The sequence below is a fragment of the Anguilla rostrata genome, chromosome 16 (genome assembly GCF_018555375.3).
Source record: "Anguilla rostrata isolate EN2019 chromosome 16, ASM1855537v3, whole genome shotgun sequence".
Classification (NCBI taxonomy): domain Eukaryota; kingdom Metazoa; phylum Chordata; class Actinopteri; order Anguilliformes; family Anguillidae; genus Anguilla; species Anguilla rostrata.
Genome location: NC_057948.1, coordinates 15,235,369 through 15,259,715, shown reverse-complemented (window position 1 = coordinate 15,259,715; position 24,347 = coordinate 15,235,369). Strand labels below are relative to the sequence as shown.

At 40.4% G+C, this 24,347-nt stretch overlaps 1 protein-coding gene across 2 annotated transcripts in view; it reads right to left on the bottom strand.

Annotated features, from left to right (window-relative positions):
• Positions 1 to 24,347, bottom strand: part of LOC135241945 (neural-cadherin-like) — a 131,580-nt gene that overhangs the window by 7,551 nt on the left and 99,682 nt on the right. For both annotated transcript variants that reach the window (XM_064312744.1, XM_064312745.1), the window contains exons 23-31: positions 18,543 to 18,757; positions 15,156 to 15,283; positions 14,020 to 14,147; positions 13,675 to 13,798; positions 12,244 to 12,424; positions 8,182 to 8,348; positions 4,201 to 4,465; positions 3,453 to 3,633; positions 1,931 to 2,175 (exon numbers count right to left, since the gene is read on the bottom strand). In XM_064312744.1, coding sequence (XP_064168814.1) covers positions 1,931 to 2,175; positions 3,453 to 3,633; positions 4,201 to 4,465; positions 8,182 to 8,348; positions 12,244 to 12,424; positions 13,675 to 13,798; positions 14,020 to 14,147; positions 15,156 to 15,283; positions 18,543 to 18,757 — 1,634 coding nt within the window. The remainder of the gene's footprint in view (positions 1 to 1,930; positions 2,176 to 3,452; positions 3,634 to 4,200; positions 4,466 to 8,181; positions 8,349 to 12,243; positions 12,425 to 13,674; positions 13,799 to 14,019; positions 14,148 to 15,155; positions 15,284 to 18,542; positions 18,758 to 24,347) is intronic.

The following is a 24,347-nucleotide window of genomic DNA, read 5'->3' as shown; positions in this document are numbered from 1 at the left end:
AGTTTAATTTAGCAGTGGTCCATCCATCCAGCTTCAATGTCAAATCTAAGCGTTCTTCACTGTTTGTAGCCTCTGTCAATCTTTATTATACAATTTCCATCATGGGCCCCCTGGCTGGAAATTTCTTGTTATATTTCCAGTCCTACTGTAGAAGATGGGGGCAGACATATCTTCTGGCCTCGATATCAGTGCAGTTTCTCCATAATGAACTGCAATTCCCAGCAAAACCATGCCCAGAGGAGCACTAACAAAGCCTGTGTTCTCATGGATAGAGCTCATAATACCAAATTTAACTGTGCATAACTTGGCTTCTCTATTATAACTGCCATCCATGATTAACTGGGTTTCATGAAGGATGGTGTCATGGAATTTTTATTACTAAAACCGCAGCACACATGGTATTACGTATCGCCCTAAAAGTTGGCTCATGTTAATTTTGTAACCACGTTTATAGACCTGTACATGTAAGTTATAAGACCCAAAAGATTAGCTAAAATTCTACATTCTGTGACATGATTTGATGTGACTTTATTAATGCCCACCTCTGGCAGGGAAACCTGAAACACAGCATGATGCTACGTCCCTTTTAACCCAGCGAGGTCCTCCACAATCTTTATAAGCCATGCAGTGCAGTGTAGAAGAGCAGACCGTAACTGGAGGTGGGCCGCTAAGATTTGTCAAGCTTCAAGCTTCAAGAGGCAAGTTCAAAGTTTGAGGAAGAGAATGAGCACAAATATCAGGAAGTTCCCTGAGACGTCCTTGCCTCCTGTGAGCTCAGTGGCCAACTGCTACGTCCATTCAGGCTTGATATGAGTCCCAATTAAGAGTCATTCTGATTTTTGCGACATGGTGTTGGCGAGCCACATGGGCTCTACTGAATTAAGGGGAGAGGCTTCCTTTTTTTCCTCTTTCCGTTCCACTGCTGAAACAGAGCAGGGGCCAGACCGCCCTGCGCCACGCGCTGTGTGCTAGGCAAGATAAATAGGAAGTGTAACGGCATTAAGATTTTCAGCGGGGAGCGGAGGTGGTGGAGCGGAGGCGGTGGCACAGCGCTTGTGTGTTAAACCTATTTGCCGCTAAGAAAGGCAGCTTCTTCAACCAAGGATGCTTTTGTCGCCTATAATGAATATCAAGGCAAAACCAAACCTATTTACTTTTAATAAAAAAATGTATTTCCTCCAGACAAATGTAAATGCAAAGAAATGACCCTCAGCTACTTTAGTTTCAGTACAAGGTTCATGGGGCTGATTTAAATTCTAGCCCAAACCCCTATTCATTGATCTTGCTTTCTTTGAGCCTCAGTAAACTGCACATTGTGTGACTACAGATTGGGTAATTAACACTTAAAAAACACCAGTCACTGTCAATAAACAAGGTTGTGCTCGATGAGAAATGAATAAATATGCTTTACACTCAGTCTGAATAGGTGCTGACGTTAAACCACATTCAAAGCAGGACAAAGTCAAACTCTTTTTTCTCATTTCAAAGAGGTTGTTGCTACCACGTATAGCTGAGATGGTTTGTACTTGGAAAAACTATATTGGACCCAGCCAGGGATGCTTAGCATGTCCATTATGCACTGCAGTCTAACAAACTCCTACTCAATCAGGTGAAAATGAAATCAAATATGAATTATGTTAACTGACTGCTGCTACTGCTACTGCTACTGTTACTGCTACTGCTACTACTACTACTACTACTACTACTACTACTAATAATAATAATAATAATAACAGCAACGCCATAAAAAAGCACAGAGGATGACTAGATAAGACAGAGACACATGAAGAAGGCATTTCAATGTGAATGAACAATGGGACATGGGTTTCCTTGTTCTATTCAGCGGACAGGGGATCAGGACAGTACATACAATAAAGGAGAGTCAAATTGAAAAAAAGAGGTAAAAAGAGGACGCAGTGAACATAGCTACCTAGGAGAGCCAAGAAGCAAATGCAGATGGCAAACAGGGAGCTGAAGCTGAGCCCAACATCGTCATGGTAGACGGCCAGCGCGACCTCACAGTGGCGCCCCCTGTAGCCCTCAGGGCACTGGCAGGTGAACTTGGATGGGGACTGCGCCATGCAGGTGCCACGGTGGCATGGGTGGCTGGCACACAAGGTGTAGATACAGAACTTTCCAGTGGAGTTTTCCTGCACCATGTGACCAAGAGGACACCTGAAATGCAATGAGAGGAACGATGGATAACCTTTCACTAATTAAAAAAATATAACAAAAAACTTGAGATATAACAAAATGGAGAATTATACGACAGACATTTTTCTGTTATGAGCAACTGGGGATCATTTGGAAAATGTTGATTGCTGGTTTGTACGCATTATTCCTGTCGTATATATCTGTATCTAGTGAGCACGCTGACAGATCACACTGGCCGGAAATGCCCTGTTACTGTGCATGGATGTGCCATCTTCACATGGGGAGCATTCTAGAGATAATCTTTATTTGAAAATAGCTGCCTGGTTCAAATTCAGTTGAATCCACAGAAAAAAAAAACAAGAAATGCATTGATTCAACTACTATTTACAAGGGGCTTGCCTTCATGAATTACCCCCAATGTGTTATAATTAGCTAGTAAATGCCAGCATTCTAGAGCAAACCTTTATTACTTAGGCAAATTTACAATGCTGGTCAATAGTCAATTTACAGCTGCCTGGTCAGATCTCTCAAATGTACACACACAGTGTAGAGAAATAGAAAATACTTATCTTCAAAAAGGCAGGCTCACATTCATATTTATAAATCCAAAATCGGTCGAGGACATGAGCGTGCACACAGCACACAGTCTAATTTCTGTGAACAAACATTTGATACATTCGGCTCAATATATTTAAATGTTTAACATGCAGTAGTAAACCCATGTCTTGGCTCAATAAAAGCCAAGAGACTTAGTCTATGATTCATATGCCCTAAGGGGCATTATCTGTGGAATGGAAGCCTGGATGAGAAACCCGGAATATAAGATTTTAAGGGCTTCAATATATCTCTGAATATTAAGAATAAAAAAGGCCAAGCATGCGGCTTGAAAATCTATTTTCAGTTATACTCCTTACTAAGATGCCAATATTCTCTAAATTCCATGCTCCATGTTATCAGGATTTTCTCACATAAGGTGCACCACTGAGGCTTAAGAAATTTCAGTGAATCGGGAAGCAAACGGATACAAGCTCTGCTGGGTTGTAGACCACTTGAGCCACGGTCCTGAAACCCCTGTGTTTAAAAGCTAAGTAGCATGAGACTCCTCTGCAGACAGATGAAAGACATTGTCTGCTGTGCTGTTTTCAAGCTGCTTAAAATAAAACCCTTGAAGAGATCAAAACTGTGACTCACCGCATTTACGGAGGCTGTTTGCCAATGTTTAATGAACTCATTGGCAAAGCTTTTTACCTGACCTGCTTAAAAACCTCCTTTTGCCCACTACCTGCGGTTTCCAGTACCTGCACTCATGCATCCTCCACAGATCCACACAGCTGAAGGGGGGGCTGCAGTGGTTCCTCCTGCAGGAGTCCGAGGGGCATCCCATAGACACGCCCTGCGACCTCACCTCCGATATCCCTTCTTTGGCCTGCCCGTCCATGGGCACGTACAGGCCGTTCAGCCTCAGGTCCCGAATGCAGCCTGGAAAGAGAGCATTAAATATTCACAGGCACCCAGAGCCGGACGTGCGAGCGCACCGGCGCACACACACACGCACGCGCGTGCGCACACACCCTTCCCTTCAGAGGAAAAGATGCTTTTAAAATCCATTTAATAAACACACACAATGTGTGTTTCTGCCCGAGGCAAGGCAGTCGACTGAGCCTCGTACGGCGCAGGATCGCTTCTAACAGGCGATTCTTCCCTCCTTTTTCAGCCGAGAGACTTTCATGTCACATTATGTCATTTATACTGCATAGTCCCAGAGCTTAATCATACTGTGTTTCAGCTGCACCGTGCCAACCTTCCCCTCGGCTATAACACATTTTATACACTAAAGATGCATTTGTGGGAATCATTAATTCATAATTGATATTAATCATTCATCACAATGCAGCATGATACTGTGCAGTGCAGGCGAGAGTAAATTTATAAAACCTGTTATTTTGGAATGTTCTGGAGGAAGATGCATTTCTCAGCAGGCTTCCTCTACCATGCTCATCATGCAACACCCTTCTCAGAGGAGCTTAGGGTGAGCTCCTGAGGTACCTTGAAAGCTCTTGTTGTGGCCGGAGGGGAAGGAATTCCCCAGCATCACCCCCGCTGGGTCAATGACGATCTCTCGGCTCCGCCCAGGGAACGCGGTCACTTCCCGCCTCCCGCCTCCCCCGTTGAGCCGCAGGGTCAGTTCGTTGTCGTAGCGATCCAGGTGGACCTTGTGCCACTCCCCATTGTCAACACGATAGGAGGGTAGTGTAAGGGAGTAGTCCCCATCACCGAGGTTGTAGAAGACAGCCAGCAGGCCCTGATAGATCTGAAACGGTCAGGAAACGGTGACTGAGAACCGATCAATTTGACCCGACAGGCCATCAACGCTCCATATAAACACATGGAGCTGGATTTTCTAAGAAGCTGGGGCACTAACAGAATTATACATACACCTAGATTAATTGGAGACATTCAGGCAGCGTAACTCAATAGGGCTTTAATTTATTCAAGAATTTGTTTTAAGTGTGAGTCCCTCAGCACGGTCATGAGGACAGCATGTCTCCCTATATTCCCCTAAAGCTCTTTAAATGAATTTACTCCTCAGCCTGATGGTATAAAGACTCTCCCTTTAATCAGTTTTTTTTTCTCTCAATTCCCAGTACATAAGTAAACAAAGACAATTAGCTCTATTGATCCAGGCCCTAAGTTTTACTCCTGAACCCAACAAAACAAAGAGAATCTCCAACACCAGAAACTATCTTTCTGCACAGTTCTGCATTATTACACAGCATCCCAGATGGTCCCTGGTTTCCAGTGTACAATCTAAAATGCAGGTAGCTGGGGAAGAGAAAGAGAAATATCGATTTGGTTTGCCAAATATTTCTCTACTTCCTGAAAGGGAAATTAAAGCAGATTAACCGCCCCTTATAGAAACGACCGACTTTCAGGGAGCACTAACAAATTATGCGTGAGAGAAAGGAACTAACTTCGATGAGGTATTGAGCGGAAAGTGCAAGTCTATCTGTCATTGCTGAGATAATTTGCAAGTGTCTTTTATTCAATTTCGAAAAACACAAGACAGTCCACTGAGATGAATTTGCAAACTGTATTATTACTTCAGCTTTTGTAAAAAACCTAACAACCATACAGAGGGAATTGTCCCATCTTGATACCTATATCTATTCACATAAAATTTCCCAAACCAAACATTACAATGGCTGAACTGTTTCATACCCTATATCTGCTTCTGACAAAGGTTTAAAAACCTTTAATATGGTCTAAAGGTCTTTTAGAACATTTTTCTCTGCAGGTTTCAAATGTACTTTTTATTTATTTATCCTTTAGAGACGCTTTTACATGACTAAAAGCAGTTTCATGATCGTCATTTCATAGATTGTCTCAGTGTGGAGATTTTCCAACCACTTCCAGCCTCCCCAAACATCATTCATGGTGAACTCAGGCTGCAATACTGAACAAAGAGAATATCGTGACTGGTGCAAAATTGCAGATGTGATGGACCATAGTCATTAGATTCTATCTCTTATACAGGAAGACTCATGACATCTGAGAGTGAGTGGTATGCTGACCTCCCAGACATGATTTAGGGATCTTACCACAAAAATGTCATATAAATCACAGCAAGACTAAACCTATTTCCATTGAAAATTTTAATTAAATATTTAATTAAATAGACAGCAATCAATTATATACATATTAGATTATATAAATGTGCACTTCTGGGTGGCTGAGTTTCCCATTCAATTTACCTCCCCATCACTATTAGCTATCACGACGGACCACCACATGGAAAATGATTTTGCCACATTTAGCCACTGAGTATTACTTATGGGAAGTCAGGGACAGTGCTTCCAAACTACAGTCAATCCATGCACAACATTAGCTAAAACTGCAGAGAGAGTCATATTACCAATATGAGAATATAAAACACTGTCCTCGAACTGAGAGAATATTAAAAAACAGTCCAAACTATATTTTCATAAATATGTCACAAGAATGATGCACCACTAGACGATGACACAGAAATTCACAGAAATGATGAGCCCCTAAAAACTTTTGAGCTCTTTCTGGCAGAGATGGGAAAGAATGGATGGGAATTTGTAAAATAGCTCTGTTCTGTGGACTACAATCGGAGGCATTAAGATGAGCACTGAAAGGCTGACTGCATAATACCAAAGGACATCTGAGCTCATAGGGAGTAAGGTTGGGACTCTTTGTGCTTGGAATGAGAAGACCTGTGTTGGGTTTTTAAATAATTGCGGCTCCCTGAACAGCTTCCTCTCGGGAGCACTCGGGATACTGTCAGCTACGGAAAAATTTAAATCTTCCGCAGAGATGTTCCTTTAAGTCTATCATGAAGCATTCTGATGACTTGTGATTGTTCTTCATGTAAATGAGCACCGCATTTATCCTTATTAAAGCAGGCAAAATGCATGCGGGAAGCATTTGGAGAAGAAGTGAAAGCATTCCTCTAGACCACCCATCCTGAGCAGAACAGAGCAAGTCTCCCATACATCTCTGAAATTTAAATAAAGGAAAAGAGGTATCTGTTCACACACTTTACGACTGCAAAGGGAGTATAAAGAGGATATATGTGATTTACTGTAATTTTAAATAAGTCGCACAAAAAAAAACAGTTTGCTCCAAATGCAATACAGAACAGGGCTTGAAATGAGCTTTTCTGAAAGAAATACAATGAAGCTGACGCAGGAAAAAAAAAATCTCTAGATATTCCTATCCGCCGCAATATTGTTCACCCAGAAAAGAAGTCTTAAGATTAGCCTTAAATACAAAATAAGATTGAAAATTACTAAACAAACCCCATATATTACCCCATAAACTGATAGGGACAATGGACAGGACATGGGGACCTATGTACAATAAGGCATCGAAATAGCAATGTTAGAACGCGTGAAACTGCAGTCATTACATGACAAAAGCACGTAATGAATGGTACCACCAAATGTAGCAGGCTAATGATTGTGGTCCACTTGCAGTTAATTCAGGCAGTTAGTTAACTCAAGAACAGTGGGCTAGTATACAGCTTCATAGCCAAAGTCATTACATAGCTACCATATGGCCGTCATTTAAAACACCAACCTTAATGAAAACATCTTCTTTGACTCAACCTCCTCTTAAACCTTCAACTCAAAGGTTGTGAGTTCAGTTCCTAGCTGGGGCACTGCCAGTGCACCCCTGAGCAAAGTTCTTACAGTAACATGAATTGCTTCAGGAAAAGATTCAACTACATAAATTGATTGTATGAAAAGAATGTAACCAGTGCAAGTCTCTCGGGACGAGAACATCCGCTGAATGCCAAAATGCAATGCAATTCATTTGATTTTCATTTTTTCTTTCCTCCGTTATTCTTTGTCGTATTTCAGTCGGGTGGCTGAGTTTCCCATTCAATTTACCTCCCCATCTCTATTAGCCATTGCAACGGACCACCACAGAGAAAATGATCTTTGCGGGTTTGGAGCCACTGAGTATTAGTTAAAGGAATGTCAGGGGCAGAGGTTCCAATCTACAATCAATCCATCCACATTATTACCTAAAATTGCAGTGTGAGTCACATATATTGTGTATTTGAGCTTGTTGAATATTCTTTAATTTATTTGGTTGTATATCATTGTGTTTTGATAGCTAAATGGAAACTGTGCTGAATGAAAGGGTCAAGTTTATTTGTATGTTTCTGGGAATATCAGCTGAAGTGGCTGGTAAGGCTAGCTAAATTACCCATCTCTTTCAAGCACATTTTTCTTTCAGGATGAAAAAAAACCTCCAACATACCAATCACGGGAAAGTCACACCCAGGTTCTGCCAATCTTGAAACATCATGAAAAAGACATTGCTTTGCTTTGTTTCAGTGAGCCTGTCTTAAATGCTACCCCATGACAGAGCTGTAAATCCCTGCACAGTTTACAAAAGAGACCCAGCTAAGAGGATGCTGATGTAACAGCTCTGTTACGTGAAATGGGGGGTGTTATTTCAGTGGATGAGCGGGGACGCAGAAAACCAGCTCACCTCCAGGCGCAGGTACTCGCTCTGCTCCTTGGACAACAGGCTGATAATGACACCCCAGTGTTTCCGGGTCCGCACCAGAGCCTGCACCAATGTCCTGCGGGCTGGCAGGGGGGACCCCAACTGGAAATGGATGTAGCTGCGCCCATCAAAGGAGTACTCGGGGACCTCTGTCAATCACAAATGGCAAACAACATACTCTGCTCTGTAAAAATGCAGAAGCCAGCCAAAGGAAAAAAGTTCACTCAGTTCTTATTCTCACTCTGTAAACAATGCCTTCACACTTCCTAAGACTTACAGATGGCCTTCTCTCTCTACCCGCTCATTCATCTTATATTTATTTACAAATTCATTCAGTTTTTAATGCCGGTAAGATTCCTTTTAATACTCCCTTACCCAGTCACCCTTTGGTACAATATTTGTCTGTGGGTAGAGGGTTGGTATCTAATCTGTATAACAGATTTGTTTCACAGAGAGCAAGACACAGCCTTCTGTTTCAATGGTGTGGGAAGGGGAGCTGCAGCCAGTCTTGGTGTGTTGCACCTGTATGGGAAATTGCGTGGGCTAATATCTTTTTCCTTCCAGGAATTTGGCACACCAAATCATCCACTATAAACCCATACATAAAGCCTTTACTTTACCAACGAAACTTTCCTCAGACCCGCACTGCCACATGTAAATCTAGAACTGTCGGTACTGTTATACATATGCTTTACATATGTTTGGTGAATTTCTGGTCTGATACTGTCGCTGTATTATCTAATACTCTTGAACGATGACTCCTCACTGCAGCGCTCCGTTCCTCACTGTAGGCTTCTTTTAGCTGTACTTACTGCGGCAAAGAAGGCAGTACTTCAGCTATGGTTTATTCCTGACCAACCACCCATGTCCACCTGGCTGTCTAATATTTTATGTATTGCTACTCATTTAGGATCTTCAGTTAGGTTACAGAGAGCTAAGAGTAAAGCTATTAAGATAAGTGTCACAGAAGATAAAAGGGAGCTATTAGGATTTGTAATTGTATTTTTTTCATATCTCTTTTGTTTTATATATTGTACTGTCTCTTACATCAGACATATTGGATAACCCAGTGATACCAATGTATTCAATAAAAAGTTCACAAAAAAACAATGCCTTCACACTAATTAACAGTGCTTCCATGATTCAAACACATTTAGCCTCCCATTCATTAAACAAATACAGTATAATTGATGAACTCAGGTGTGGTACCTCACAAGAAAGTAAGTATTTTACATGATTATTCGGGGATATTTAATTCAAATGAACGTTTCAGAAGCAGCTCCAAGGCTCTTCAAACATAATTCTTTGTCGACATTCCCTGTCCCCGTTCTGTGCATCCTCCTATAAGATGTATTTATTAATTTATTTACTGGATTTTTGAACATCATGGCTGCACACTTCATTCAGCTTTCATCTCACTACAGTAAGGCTGCCTTTAATAACTTGTCCCTTTCCATTCCCAGGAGATAAAATGAAGCTGAATGTCAACTTTATTGACAAGTCCCCACAGAGTAGCATGACTATTCAAACGTCCTTTCCTGTTCATGCTGGATGATGGAGCATATGATCCTGCCCTCCTCATCTCAGTTTTTTTAAAGAGCCCATAAACACATTGTTTGATAATGTGAACTCTGTGCCCCTCATTATTCATCAAGATGGAATGAGTGGGAGGAGGTGAGGTGCCATTTAAATCTGTATTCTGTCCAGGTGAGCATATTCAGGGATTGTGTTTAAACAGAAGGACGGTCTGGGGACAGTTCTGTGTCTATGTTCTCCACATTCTGCCAGTGCTGGGTTTACTGTATATCATCGCATCCCTTTCATTCATTATTCATTTAGCTCCAGATAACCACTATGCATCCTAGAAAAGGTGGTTTCCTTTACTCACTGGCTTACTGACTGACAAAATGACTGACCAGCTTTTTTAAGTATTTAATATTTTATTTTTATTTTTATGCATATCTGTCATTGTGGGTATTTGTTGTTATTTATTTATTTTATAGTATACTACGCCGCAGAACAAATGTGCCCCAAGGGGACAATAAGGAACTAACTAACTAGCTTCTCTCAAAATAAATATTCTGTATTTGGGTCTGCACTATTGAAAATAAAACATTTTGGTGGCCATCTAGTGTGATGTGGACCACCAAATTAAATATCCTTTTGAAGCAGTCATTTTACTGAAAACCTTAAAGTAACTTTACTCAGAAACACAGTTTTGCCTGTAATCACTCAGGCAATAATTCTTAATTGTAATGCACTATAACATAATTAATAGAACAATGCACAATCAATGAACTATGCTTTGTAATCACCAATGCTTGTCTAACAAAATGTGAGAATCTCTAGAGATTACTGTACCCAAATCTAACGTGAAACAAATAATTCTGAAAAGGGTATTGATGTAGTAGGATACAAAAACAACATCAAAATGGGTTGGCGTAAACACAAATGTGTGCACATGTACAGATCAATTGTATGGACTTTTGAAACACAATAACCATAATGTCACAGTGCATTAGTTTGCTAATTGAAATTCAGGAAATCACAGAACAAATCTCCAGAAACATGTTCTCTATAAGATGCAAATTTTAGCCACCCCACACTGTGCAACATATGCAAATGAAGCTGAATTATCCAACTGTTTTGAAACCACTCTGAAACAGCAATTTAGCATATATTAGGAAAATATTAATCTTACTCAATTTCAGTCAAAATGTGAAAAACCATTAAATATGTCATTTAAACAAAAGGACAGCATTTCTGCATTTTTTAGAAGAAAAAAAAACCTGGTGGCTCAAAGGCTGTTTGAAATATTTTTATCACATTATCACACATTTACTTGCAAATGTAACTTTTTTGGTTTCAGAACACAAACATGCCTCTGTGAAACCATTGCTTTTCAGTGTAGTAATGAATGAAAAGTAAGAAAAGTTTGTATGGGTTTAACTTCTTGGTTGAGTTATCAGAATATCTCAAGATACTGTAAAAGATCCTTTATCAAGGCAGTAGAGGGAGCTTTATTATTTGACACAATGCCAAAAAGACAGAAGTTTACAGAAAATAGACATACTTTTTTGTGTGTAATCATAAGTAGTAAAAAAAACACAATTTCCCCAGAATTCCAATAAGTTTTCATGTTTTACCAAAAGTTTCCTTTTCTGTGTTTTACTGTGGCCTTTGTATGGTACATATTATTTAAATAGCGTCTTAGTTTAAGCAGTTGTTGCAGTCTTTTTTAAATCAGTCATACTGTGAATCAGTAAGACTGCATATCCATTACCATCATTGTACATTGGCTGACATCATCAGAAGTCACCTGCCATTTTCAAAATGAACAGTTTTGTGGTTTGATCTTAAATTTATTTAATGTTAGCCACTGGTAAGATCTTCACCTTAGCATTAAATATTGGGTTCAAGCCATTGGAATTGGTATTTTTAACTGTAGTGGGCCTGTCACTGGCAAAATAACAACCTGACAGACCCTTAACAACCTTGGTATTGTTATTGTTATATTATGTTTTTACTCATGTAGAGATGATTTAAATCATGTTTTTGTTCAAATTTGTATGGTCAGGGAGTACAAGTTGTATTACAGTATGAAGGTTGTACTATTAGATTCTAACCCTGAAGATGTATTAGCCACATGCCCTTGCTTATTTAAATTACCCTTTTCCCCTGTGGATTACTGCACTCATGACTGTCAATGTATTCTGACAACCTCTTGGAACTTTGCATGAGTTTTTAAAAAGGAAAACTCAGGTCTTGTTGACTGAACCTTACAGGAAATCTCTAAACAACAAAGCCAAAAAGCCAACCAAATCAACAACTTATCGTTATTTACTTATCGTTTGCTTAGTTTGCCAAATTGTTTTTAGAACTGTTTTTTATATGTTGCTGCAAGGCTGAGGAGCCGAAACCTAGGATTTTTACTCTCTTGTACTTGTGTAATGGGATGTGACAATAAACCTTTTGAATCTTGAATCTCAACTAAATTCTGCATTTAATGAATAGTTCAGTACATCCACGCATTGGGTGCCATACCCCGCTCGCACTGGTGCCCGGTGTACCCTGGCATACACTGGCAGCTGAAGGAACCCCACTCTCCATGGCATTGGCCATGGGGTCCGCAGGATGGGTACCCCATGTTTACGCAGTTTCCATCTGTCATTAGACAACCTGGGGCACTATTCACAGAGTCTGCAGGAGACCCAAGATCATACACCTGAAAGAAAGAAAGCCAGATATGAGGTAAGCATGGGGCATTTTGGTTTCAAATACCTTCACTTTAGGTAGGGGTCAAATTTGAGTCATGCAGAGTCATTATCTCTGCTGGTTTTTCTTATTTCCTTTCAATCAGCAGCTAATTTGTGTTTTAAAAATGAGGTGTACAGACTCTACTGAATCAGGGACCAAAATTAAGCACTTATGTGCAGGAAGACATCAAAAATCAGCAGACACAAAGGCCCTCTTGGATTTGGGTTGGACATCCCTGGTTTATGGTGTCCCGTATTCACAGTACCACATGTGATGCATTGTTACTACAGCGCTGTGACAATTTACACTTTGCTGTTCATAATCAGAAAAAAAAACTGGACTCAATACCTTGTAATGTAATAACATAATTACTACAGCACTGTATGAATGCGCAATTTCAGGTTTTCCAAGAGTGATTAAAAGGGCAGTAAAGTAAAAATTAATAGTGAAATATCTTGTTTAATATGTGTGAAATAGCTGAATTCTAAGAACCGCTCAATAATATATGATGAAACTGGAAGGCAACTCTGAGTTACAACTGCAAGTAAAAAGCAAAAAACAAGTTTTCAACACCTTTAGGTATCTAACATAAGACATGATTTGAAATTGGGCAATGAAAATATTTATTTTAGCTGACAGCTACCCACTGTACATCCAACCTCCTCTCAATAATAACAACAACCATTCAAAACTGCCTTTCCAGTCAGTCAGCCAGGGGTTTGACCCCAGCTAACAGTTCAGTGTCAACAAGGTGGTCTTTTGTGAGTTGTCTAAGCTGTACAGATGATTTTTGTTGATTAGTACTTCAGGACATTACAATGTTTTTAATTAGTGCATTTAAAATCCTTGAAAAGGCAAAACATGCACACAGAGTATAATAATTTGGTATATAGTTTACTTTGGCATTTAAAAACGGTAGCTGTATATGTAGATTGTGAATTATAATAATATCATATCATCATCATCATCATCATCATGAAAAAGAACAGAACTTTTCTTGTATGTACATGCAAATTAATTATAGTGGTGGTGGGTCACTGCTATTTAATCTTGAACAAGGTTTTTATCTTGAATTACTTCAGTAAATGAAGTACATGAATGTAAAGAATGCAAGTTGTATTAGTTGATCTGGGTAATGGTGTCCGCAAAAAGCCTAAAATGTAATGTATGTAACATGGACGTGGTTTGGATCATGGTTGTAGTGTATGGCACCGTTACCTTACTATCCAACACCAGGTTGCGGATACAGCCTGAGAAGTGCTTGTGCTGTAACTGAGGGTAGATGTAGGGTAGATTCTCATTGACTCCACCCAGCTGCAATACTTGGGTCACATTGAGGTGCCTAGGGGTGACACACATGGGTGGTTATTCAACCCATCTATCCATCCATCCAGGCACTACTAGCCACAATCAATCCAGCAATCATTCTTCAGTGAGGCAAAAAGTTAAATGGCCTATGATACAGACCAACTTATGATGCAAACATGACGCAGCTGGTATCAAATCAGTTACTACAGGAGCAGTGAGCAGGGGTTGAGGAATGTGAGGAATCAGTTGCATTACCTGTCCAGGTTTGGTGTGACTCCTGTGACTTCACAGGAGGAGTGGTCTTCAGTTGTCAGCCATCTGTCCACGCCCTCCATCTCCATGACGGTGACACCACTGCAGCGGTCCAGGGTGAAACGCACTTCCTGCAGAACGTGGGGAGGAGCAAAGAGATCTACGTGAGTGAGTCAGAAGACGGTCCAGAGATAGAAACAGCTCTCCTCCCTGTATGTGAAGGTGCTCTTTGGGTGCTCTGATCTTCAACAGTAGATGCTGTTTGGTTCCAAAAATGCTCCTTTTAAATTATTTTATTTCTCCTTTATTTTACCAGGTAAGTCACATTGAGATTTCAATCTCTTTATCAGGCGAGCCCCGGCCAAGAAAGTCAGCAAGCAGTCAGTTAACACATAAAACACATGTAGACTGACTGCCTGCTGTCACACATAACAAGTGACATCAATAAAACCACAGATTATACATATTACAATTCAGGTAAAACAATTACAAACATCAGCTTTTAAGGTCTCCAGTAACCTCTTAAACTCCTTAAGGGATGAAGTAGTCCAGCTTAATGTCCTTCTGAAGCTGGTTCCAGGACCATGGGGCATAAAATAACTAAAATACATCTTTACAAATTCTGTGGTAGGGTGAGGTGCAGTAAAATGCCAAGCTTTGTGAATACAAGTTGTAAGAATTTAGAAAAAAGGCAATTTAGAAATTGAGATTTTGGTAGTCTGATTGAGACATTGGTAGTCAGATCAGTGTTTGTGCGCCTAGTCTTGTCAGGACTAATATAACATAAAATATTGAGAAGGTAAGAGACGTGTAACCCACACATGCTGGGTTAATGTGCATAGCAGTCTGGGGATATAACAGAGACAGATTTGAAACATCCAGACATTTTTGGCTGACACCTAATACCTGGATTTGTGTCACAGCTGGGGGAAAAAAACATTTTCCTGGACGTGCCAACCACAGATATTTCAATTGTCAATATGAAGTAGTATAGCAGTGTCCTCTTTCCTTACAATTCAGGATTCAGATTTTCAGATTTTGAATTATTAAAATGTTCTTTAATATTCCAGAATCCCAGAGGAATCCAGAACCATTAGTCAGTCAAGTGGAGTGATAAATGTCTCCATGTAAACACGCACCTTACTATTGCTCCTTACGTCTAGCCTGTGCCACCGTCTGTCGGCTACATCCACGTTGCTTGGCAACTGAAGCACCAAGGTGCCAGAGCCATGGTTTATCTTCAAAGTAGGTGTGCCGTCAATAATTTCTGGGAAGAAAGACATTATTATGAAAAACCTTGCGGTCACAGAAAGTTTTTATAAGACGCTTCCACATATTATCAAGGTCTAAAGGATTTATCACGATATACTGCAAAAACAGTAACATATTAATGGACATATGCCTCTTTGTAAAATGAACAGAACCAAAGCTGATACAAGAACCACAAAATACGGTCTAAAACATGCGATTCATAACAAAACCGTATAAGAAATTATTTTTAAAAAGGGCCTAATTCATTAATGCTTTAGTAAAGTAGTGCCAAAATGTTTTCATAGGCCACGCTGAACTAAAAATTCTCGACAGAATTACAAAAGTTAAGGGAACGCAGATTTCCTTTGTACTGACAAGAGTTTGTTGATAAATACCAATCACTCATATTTTAAAAAGCTCTTGCATGGCACAGCAAATTTATATTCAGCAATGACCCTAAAACCACACAAAAGGCAAAGGAGCTAGCTCCTGATCCCACCAGAATGGCATCCAAATGCCAAATAAGAGGAAAGAGAAATTGAGGTTCTTTTATCACTCCAAAAAAAATGATTTAGCAGTGTGAGTAGCACAGCACCCAAAAAGACCACAATTTGGAATTACTTTGACCACAAGGCCACTGGTTCACAGGAACATCCGGTATAATATTTTTGGTTAACATTTGCGACTCTAGGAAAACTCTAGGGAGAAAAGTTCTTCCCCAAAAGCAATACAAACAGCTTTCACTTTTTCACAGTTCACCTGAAAGAAAGAAGTCCCACTTGGGAACCGTTAAAACAGGAGCGCCTTTTTTTTCAGAGCCAGTGAGACATATACACCCAGTGTCTGTGCCTGTCTGAAAATCCCTTTGCAGATTAAGCTGAAGAGCGTGAACACTCTGGAGGAAACGCCACAGGTAAAGGGTGAGGCTGCCAGAACGTCAGCCCCGTCAGTCTGGGTTCGGTGCGTTTCCTGCGCCTGACATTTCCAGGTGCAGGGGGCTGCGGTGGGCGGCTGCTGGGGGAGGCTGCCTGAGAGCCGGGGGGATGGCGGCGGAGGACGCAGCGGCAGCACTCAGTCTAATTGAGATTAATCAGGAGATGATGTGCCGGGAGCGGCGTGCGCGGCCGCTCAGAGACAGCACTTAGTTCCGGCGAGTTACGGATGGCGTGGGCCGGATGGACGGATTATGGCATTAATGCATTTGGACAAGAGCGGGGAATGGTGTGCGCCGGGGTCCCAACACACTTCTGCTTTTAATCTACATCTGTGATCATGCCCAGTCCCTCATCTGCATTCCCCATTTCTCCGTCTCTTTCTGACACCGGAGAAGATTAATCCTCCTGCTACGGCGTGAGGAATGGGGCAGGTGAGCGAAAAAAATGTTTTTTTTTCTCAAATATGAAAAATTACTCCTCTCAAGCCCTGAAGCAGATGTCACAAAAGGCAACAGGAGGATTTAATAAATTATATTACAAATGACTGAATAAACACTATCAGCAACAGATAGGGTTTCTGAAAGCATTTGACTTAAAAGAGCAGCCTGAAAGATTGCAAGTCATGCTGTTCATATCCCCCTGGGTATTCCTGCACAAAACTCTGTAACTTGAAAGTGACAGTCGAAAACCAGTACCATGATAAAAATTCTATGAGGCTAAGACTGTAAAACAGATTTGGGAAAATTGACAATAACATGCGTGTTGCACACTGGGTGCAAGCACTCCACATTCTCAATCCAGGGATAGAGTTCCTTAGAGTGGGTCCAGGAAAACCCAGTTATTGCTTCCTGTTCAGACTCTCTCCAGCCTGATCTCATTGTGATATTGGCCTCAGTGAAGAACGTGCATGACTGGCAGATACTGTGGATCTAGCTCGCATGTGTACCCTTCTTTTACGGTAGGGGGCCCATGTCTGTGTCACCTCAAATGTCACCCCAAGTCTGAGTATATGGGTAACCTTTAGAGAATAAAATTACCATTACATTAAATTTAATAATAAGTATATGCCTGTGGATAAATTATAGTTGAATGATAGCAATAATAATTTAAAAGGGTAGGGGGCTCATTCAGAGGGGAAAAGAGGTGGAAGCTCTCTCCTGTTCCCCAAGTGATGCTAATTATAGGCTAGATCAGGACCCAAGTTTTATAAATATATGGCTCCACTCTAATCTACAAGTACATCCCACGTTTATTATTCAAATTGCATAACATGCCATAGAAAGCACATAAGCTCCGGAAACACATACCAATACTGCATCTGAAGCTAAATCCACCATAGTCTATATCACATTTAAAGAGCCACTTAACACTAACATCTCAGAGCTTTTCTACTAAAGCCTCAGGACCCCAAAGCAATAAGAATTGTGCAGTAGTTACTGAATAGTTACCGAAATGGGTTTGTGTTTCTGGCTTACGGCTGCAACAACAGAGAATATGTCAAGACAAGGAGGTCTCTTTCTCTCCCCCTGTTCTTCTTTTCTCTCACAACCTCAATACTGTCTGTCACACACTTTTCTGACAGAGCCCTCTTGTTTGAAGTAGGATTCATTTGACTCGGGTTCTGATTATTCTCTCCTTCCTTTTGTGCTTCAGCTCACTTGGCCAGTGGGAGCACAACCTGGCGGACCCTCCCAACTGAGCCTGTCTGATTCAATAGCGGGTGCCGGAGAGGGGGATCAATTGCTGCCAGCCCAAAATCCTTTACATTTTTGCAACCAAAGCACAGGAGAAAGTGTACTTTAACTCCCCATATCACTGACTCAGAGGAAACTGCTTTAAGTGGGTATACTTGCACATATGCATCTACAAACAACTTAAAAATGACAAAAAAATTAAATAAATCAGTTGAACATGCAGCACAGTAGTCAGTTTTTCAAACCATTGAACCACAATATTTAATTCAAGTGCAAAAAATAAAAAACATATCCATGTGCTTATTTGCCATTACATTTTCAAGATGAATATTTTTTAATATTTATTATTTGAGTTGCCTTGTTATATGTACATGCTGTAAAGCCAGTTAAAAGAAATACATAAAATGCAGCAGCACTGAATGTCTATTCACATTATTTAACGTAAAGGAAAATCAAATATACACAATATATATGAAGACCATACCACTCCTCAAACTCTTCATAGGAGTTTCGCATTTGACATAGGTTACCCCAGTATTTAAAAAAATAATCTACCTTCGCACAGAGAGCAGTGACTTAAGACTGCTCTAGATAAGTGCTATCAGTGTTAATGCATGACGTTTCCAGAGATCGCTGCTGACTTCACCTATCGCCATGAAGTCCTCAGGGTCCCATGGCTGTAACTGGGACACTGGCCCGCTGTAGAGCAGCAGGCCATCTGCAGCCTCGGTGATAAACTCCAGGGAGAGGTGGCTCTCGAAGCATGGCCTTATGGGGGGAAACCAAGCATAGCCATCACCATGGAAACTGTGCTTGGTCTGCTGGCAGTCTGGGCCATCAAACTGCGGAGGGCACTGGCATCTGTAGGAAAAGAAAGGGGGGGGGGGGGGAACAGAGCAAAGCTCCAAAATGATTACCGTTATGATATACTGCACCCTCATATGCCAGCGGAATCTGCAGAGCCTTGCTTCTGCATGACAGAACAATGAAATTGCTCGACTACAACAATAATAGCAAACACAAACACAAGACAGCTCTCTCCTTCCTGTGGGATACAATTCTCATTACTCAACCCTAATAACAAATGAAGCCAGACGGCCCAATGTTCCTGCACGTCCTGCACAGATGAAGCTCTTAAAACTCCGGAAGCCTCCGTGTCAGCAGATAAGGAGCGGTCCTCACTTTCTCTCCTGTCGGCATGCAGATCTTCATCTCGCTTTGACTGTCTCTTCCAACAGAACTCTTTCACGCATTTATCCCCTCCAAACTCTCTCCGCTGCACTGTCTGGATCCGCAAGCACTGTCACTGCTCATGCAGCCGGAATGAAGATCCTGACAACGGAGCCATGACCAGTATCTCTCGAGTCACACTCTACCACACAACCGCATACCAATCTGACAGCACATTCTCTCGCACACCAGACTGCGCTCGCTTACATATTCGCTTTGATAGAAACACACAGCTCCAAAAAAAATAAGCACATTTCAGGACCCTTTGCTTGCCGTACACGGTTTCACGAATTAACTGCATCTACTTGCACTTTCCAGAATTCCATTTGAACCTATGAAAGCATTGGTCTTCTCTCCTCTCAAACCTACCCAATACAAATACTTACCCACATTCATTCACTTTACACATATGCCATTTTCATTCCAATGCCTACCTCAGCTGACCAGTCCCTGTCACCCACACGTGACCTTAAGAACATTTTCTCTTCTTTCCACGTAAGACTATCTACCAGTCTTGATGTGCAACCACACTCCCCCCCTCCCTCCCACATACTATATACAGCTGGTCAAAACCCCATTTCACACTGCCTATCACCACTTCAGGACACATTAATAATGCATTACTTGTTTATTTTGTCAAAAGGCCCAGCTATTTTCTTGTTCATTTTTCTTAGTGCCGCTTCAATAATTCTAATAACGCTTCTGTCAAAGCTTGCACCCCTCCAACACATTCCTCACATTTTCTGTGTGCAGCGGAAAAGCCCTTTACATCTTGTGTTGTGCATTTACGCTTTCTTCTCTAGCTGCCGCTCTGATCAGAGATGGAAGGGGCTCTGCGGCTGCAGTGGCATCTCCCTCCTTGACAGAAAAACAAATGAAAGAGGACGACTGAAGAACTACACGCTTGGGCTAATACAATAATGCGCTCCTTTAATAACTGCAAACAATAATCAAAGATACGCCTGTGTTTACAAAGCAAACGGCAGGGAAGAGACAACATGAGGTGGAGCACTCCAGATGAATGATGAGCCGCACTTTTAAATCAGAGCAAACAAAAGATAAGTGAATCTTTTACTGTCAATCTTTCAGGCACAAAAGTACAAATCCTCAAACAATAATCGACTGTGAAAGTTGGCGATATATTTTCAGATGTTTTTTTTTCCAGTTTTTCAACTGAAATCGTAAAGTCTTTAAAAAGGTTTACATCCTGGATGGTCTGTTGGAAGGAAGGTGAAATAACACAAGACCCTGGAAACAAGTCCTCGTGTCTTATACTCAGGTTTCACAAAACAGAGACCAGACCAAGCAGGCAGACATGTTAAATGCATCACAGACCATATTATGCTTTTCAGCTGACATGTGATGGGGTTGTTCACAGTTTGAGCAATGAGGTCTGGATTCTATTACAGTCAAAGTTTGTCTTCTTTCTGTACACAAGGGTTAACATGCAGTCATTCCCTGTGAGTACCAGATGATCAGAAACATGAAATAAATTACAGCTGTGACAACCTGTGACTCACACAGAATGCATTTTAGAGTCTGATCTTTTAACATCTTCAGAGGAACTGTGACACGAAATGTTCCCCAGGGATTTCAGAAAAATAGCTATTGAGTATTCCGACCAATTTGTTAGATCCAAAGTGAGAAAAATAAATTGACATGATGGCAAATCCACTAACATTTAATTTTACATTCTGATTTTCCACCTGTAATGCCGGTATGAAAATGTCACTAGCTTTGTGAGAGGACCAGTAATCTTGCTGTCTTTTGGCTCAAACACAGCTGTTCTTCTGATTATGTTTTTCTTTAAATCTGAAATAAATAATCTCCATCTCCATTAATTATTTCCATCTTTGGGTTGGTGCCATTTTATAATCTTGCAAAATTTAATCAGAAGAGCAATGGCAAACAATGGTTTCTTCAAAGCTAACTTTTTATCAGCAAGAATATGGAGGTCACACCCTGGCATTTAGCATTTTTAAATAAAAGGAGACTTTTGCAGCTTTAATGATAATCTTTTTCCAGATAAAATGAAACCAATTAGTCAAAATAACATATTTCAAACTCTGGCTCAGCTGAGATGCAACTCATTGGTGATTCCAGATGGCTTTATGATATTCATCTTCATTGACACATTTTTTGTAGTTCAAAGACAGAGAAGCACATCAACATCAGGTTCCATGACAGACAAAGCCACCTCTTGAAATAGCACAAGTGACCTTGATGCTTTATAAACCATTCACTCCAGAGAGTGTAAACCTATATGTATGGAACTGCCAATTTGCCCACCACTCTGTGGGGAGGTAAGGCTATGGCTTGTAATGTACTTTGTACAGAATTAATTACTGTAGCTTTACCCTTGTTACAGACATGCATATAACAGAATAATTAACTGCAACTACACCGACAACATAAGGCTTTGTGCAATTCATTATTCTCAGTACAGCAAGGTGTGAATTTGTAGGTTCATCTTCAGCATGGTTTTTTCTTTTTTATAAACTTATTTGTTGAATTATTTGCATGTTCAATTTTATATCCACAAAAGCTATTCAATTTCAGCTGAATATCATCTTCACCCAAAACAGCCAATTGCCTTTGCCATGTCAAGTCTTGATGCATTACACCTTGCAGGCTGGGTTTAACTGAAGCCTGTCCTACCCTATTTTATCATGGATGAAAAACTGGTGTGTTAGAGGTGATGGAGGCCACTTAATGCAAAGCAGGGTATGGTGCCATCTTGCAGAAAGCCTGTTTTCCCATTGTGGGTTTTAAATATATACCTTTGTTCTTGACATTGTATCTCAGATGTGTTGTTCAGTGTAAGGCAAAGCAAATAAAGCACCATATTTTTATGTGAATAGAAAAAAAATAACATTCAAGGAGATTGTTCAGAGCCAACATTTTGAAACTGTTTCAACAAAACATTTTCATTTAGACAGAATCTGTTCTTTTAATACTGTTTTGAATGAATACAAAATAATTCTTAATTTTCATATTTGGTTAAAAATTCCTAAACCATCATCCAGTGTACCACTGGGCCAGAACTGGGTAATTTGAAATACTGAGTGTGGGCACAAACTAAAATGCTCAAATGTTTTCAACAGACCCTGCAATACAAAAAAAAAAACTTTTATTTGATCAATTTATGTAAATTGTAAATAGACATGACCTGGATTAAATTGCTGGACGATGTCATGAATATGTAAAAGTGATACTTATTTTCCACAGACACACTGAAGTTCACACAACGCTGCCCATAACAAAAAGAAAAGGAGAGCATCGTCATCCTATCTTGAACTCATTTGATCCTCATCCTCCAAGGTGCATGTCTTGCACAGCAGTTAAAACGGTAATATTACCCGACGTACAATAAGCATGTTTGCTTCAGACCATTCAGTCACAGGTAATAATTTTCTTTGTCAAACAGACAGGTGTCAAAATTCTTGCCAATATTACCAATTAGTCTGGACTGACCTAGGCTGTTTGACAGCAGAACAGAGTGAAGTTTCAGCTTATTTGACAGTTACACACTTGCAGTCATAGTCTGGAGTCAAACTAGTATTCTAATTCAGTAAATCAAGACTAGATAAATTAACCACAGACTATTGCTGCTGGTTAAAAATTTTTTTAAAAAAACTGTGCAAAAAACTAAGGAACTAAAATGAAATACTTAAAAACACCTCCTCCATTATCTACCAATTCAAGTGACTATCTTGTAATTATCAAAGGTTTAGCCTGGTTATAACCCAAGTGTAATTGTGCATTTCCTAGGAAATTAAACAATACTTACTTCCTAAGAAATGTTTTCAAGAAAGTATTATCTAAATTCAGAAGAAAGTACATAATTATACTCAGGCTATAACCAACCTAAATCTTTGATAACTAGAAAGTAGTCACTTGATTTGATAGGTAATATAGAAGGTGTTTTTCAGTATTTCAGTTTTAGTTTCATAGTATTTGCCTGTTTTTTTAACAGTGGTAATTACCCAGTTATGTGTTATTTTTTTTTACCACATATTTACCTGATAAATATCTAATACTTAAGGGACTATAAAAAGAAGAGCCTCCCTAGTAAATGCCAGCACTGCAACTCAAGCAGGAGCCATATATTTGGCTTTTGAAAAGAGACCCAGAACAGTACCTGGTCTCTTAAAAAGACACACTACATGCGGGGAAGGCAAGGGCACTTGATGCTGTAGAGCAGAAGGGCAATGCTTTTGGTTAAAACTAGAAGGAAGGAAAGTTGCAGTCAGTCTACAGGTTCATTCAGTTATTAAAATCGAAAGGCTCTAGGTGGATGAGGATGTGAGGGAGAAACTTCAAGCAGGGCCACAAACCTAGACCTCCCACCCCCTTCCCCCCTCCCCCCCATCCCAACACAACCCCAACCCCATGCCTGTGTGCTTATTTCAGCAGTGTGTGACTAATGCCGTCAAGAGTGTCAGAGCCCAGACAAAGGAAAAGAAAGGGCTGCGGAGTCTTGCTGTGACAGTGCGGGATCTCTGAAGCTCGAAATATAAGCGCTGCCATGCATGTAGCATAAGGGAAAGTGCACCGCAGGAGAGAGGTGAATAGCAGCTTCGCCCCACACCTCCACAGCTCCGCACAACACGACCGCGAGGACCGTACGAGCAGCTTCGAGGGGATATAAATCCCTCACTTCATGACATTTAACACACATATCAAATTGGGGTTTTGAAAGTAATTTTCGTTAATCTGTAAAAATGCAGCACGCCTCCAGAAAATTAACGCCAGGATTAGCCTATGGTTGGATACCCTAAGCATTATTGTATGTGGCTGCTTCGTACATTATGTATTTGATTATTCTAACAAAAAAAAAAACTAATCCGGGGTTCGCATTCTTGATTTAATGAACTTTTTTCATTTCAATAGCTTTTCCCTACAAGAGTGTAGCAATAATTTTGCTTCTTTCATTTCCTTAAAAGGGCTCTGCAGTGAATTTGAAAGCACTAATTGGACATTTGATGAAAGATAGTGGTAACGCTAATGAAATGTTATTCCGTATAAGGCAGTGCTTCACATAAATGCAGTGCTTCTGCTTGTGTGTCAGTCTCATTAGTCACATGCCCATACAGTCTCTGGGCGATGGGAATGTACACAGTACAGTAACAGTGCAAATCATGCGCTTTAAATAAATTGCTTTAATACCTCACAAAAAAAAAACGAACAGACTTGTTGAGTCAATTATAATAACAAAGAA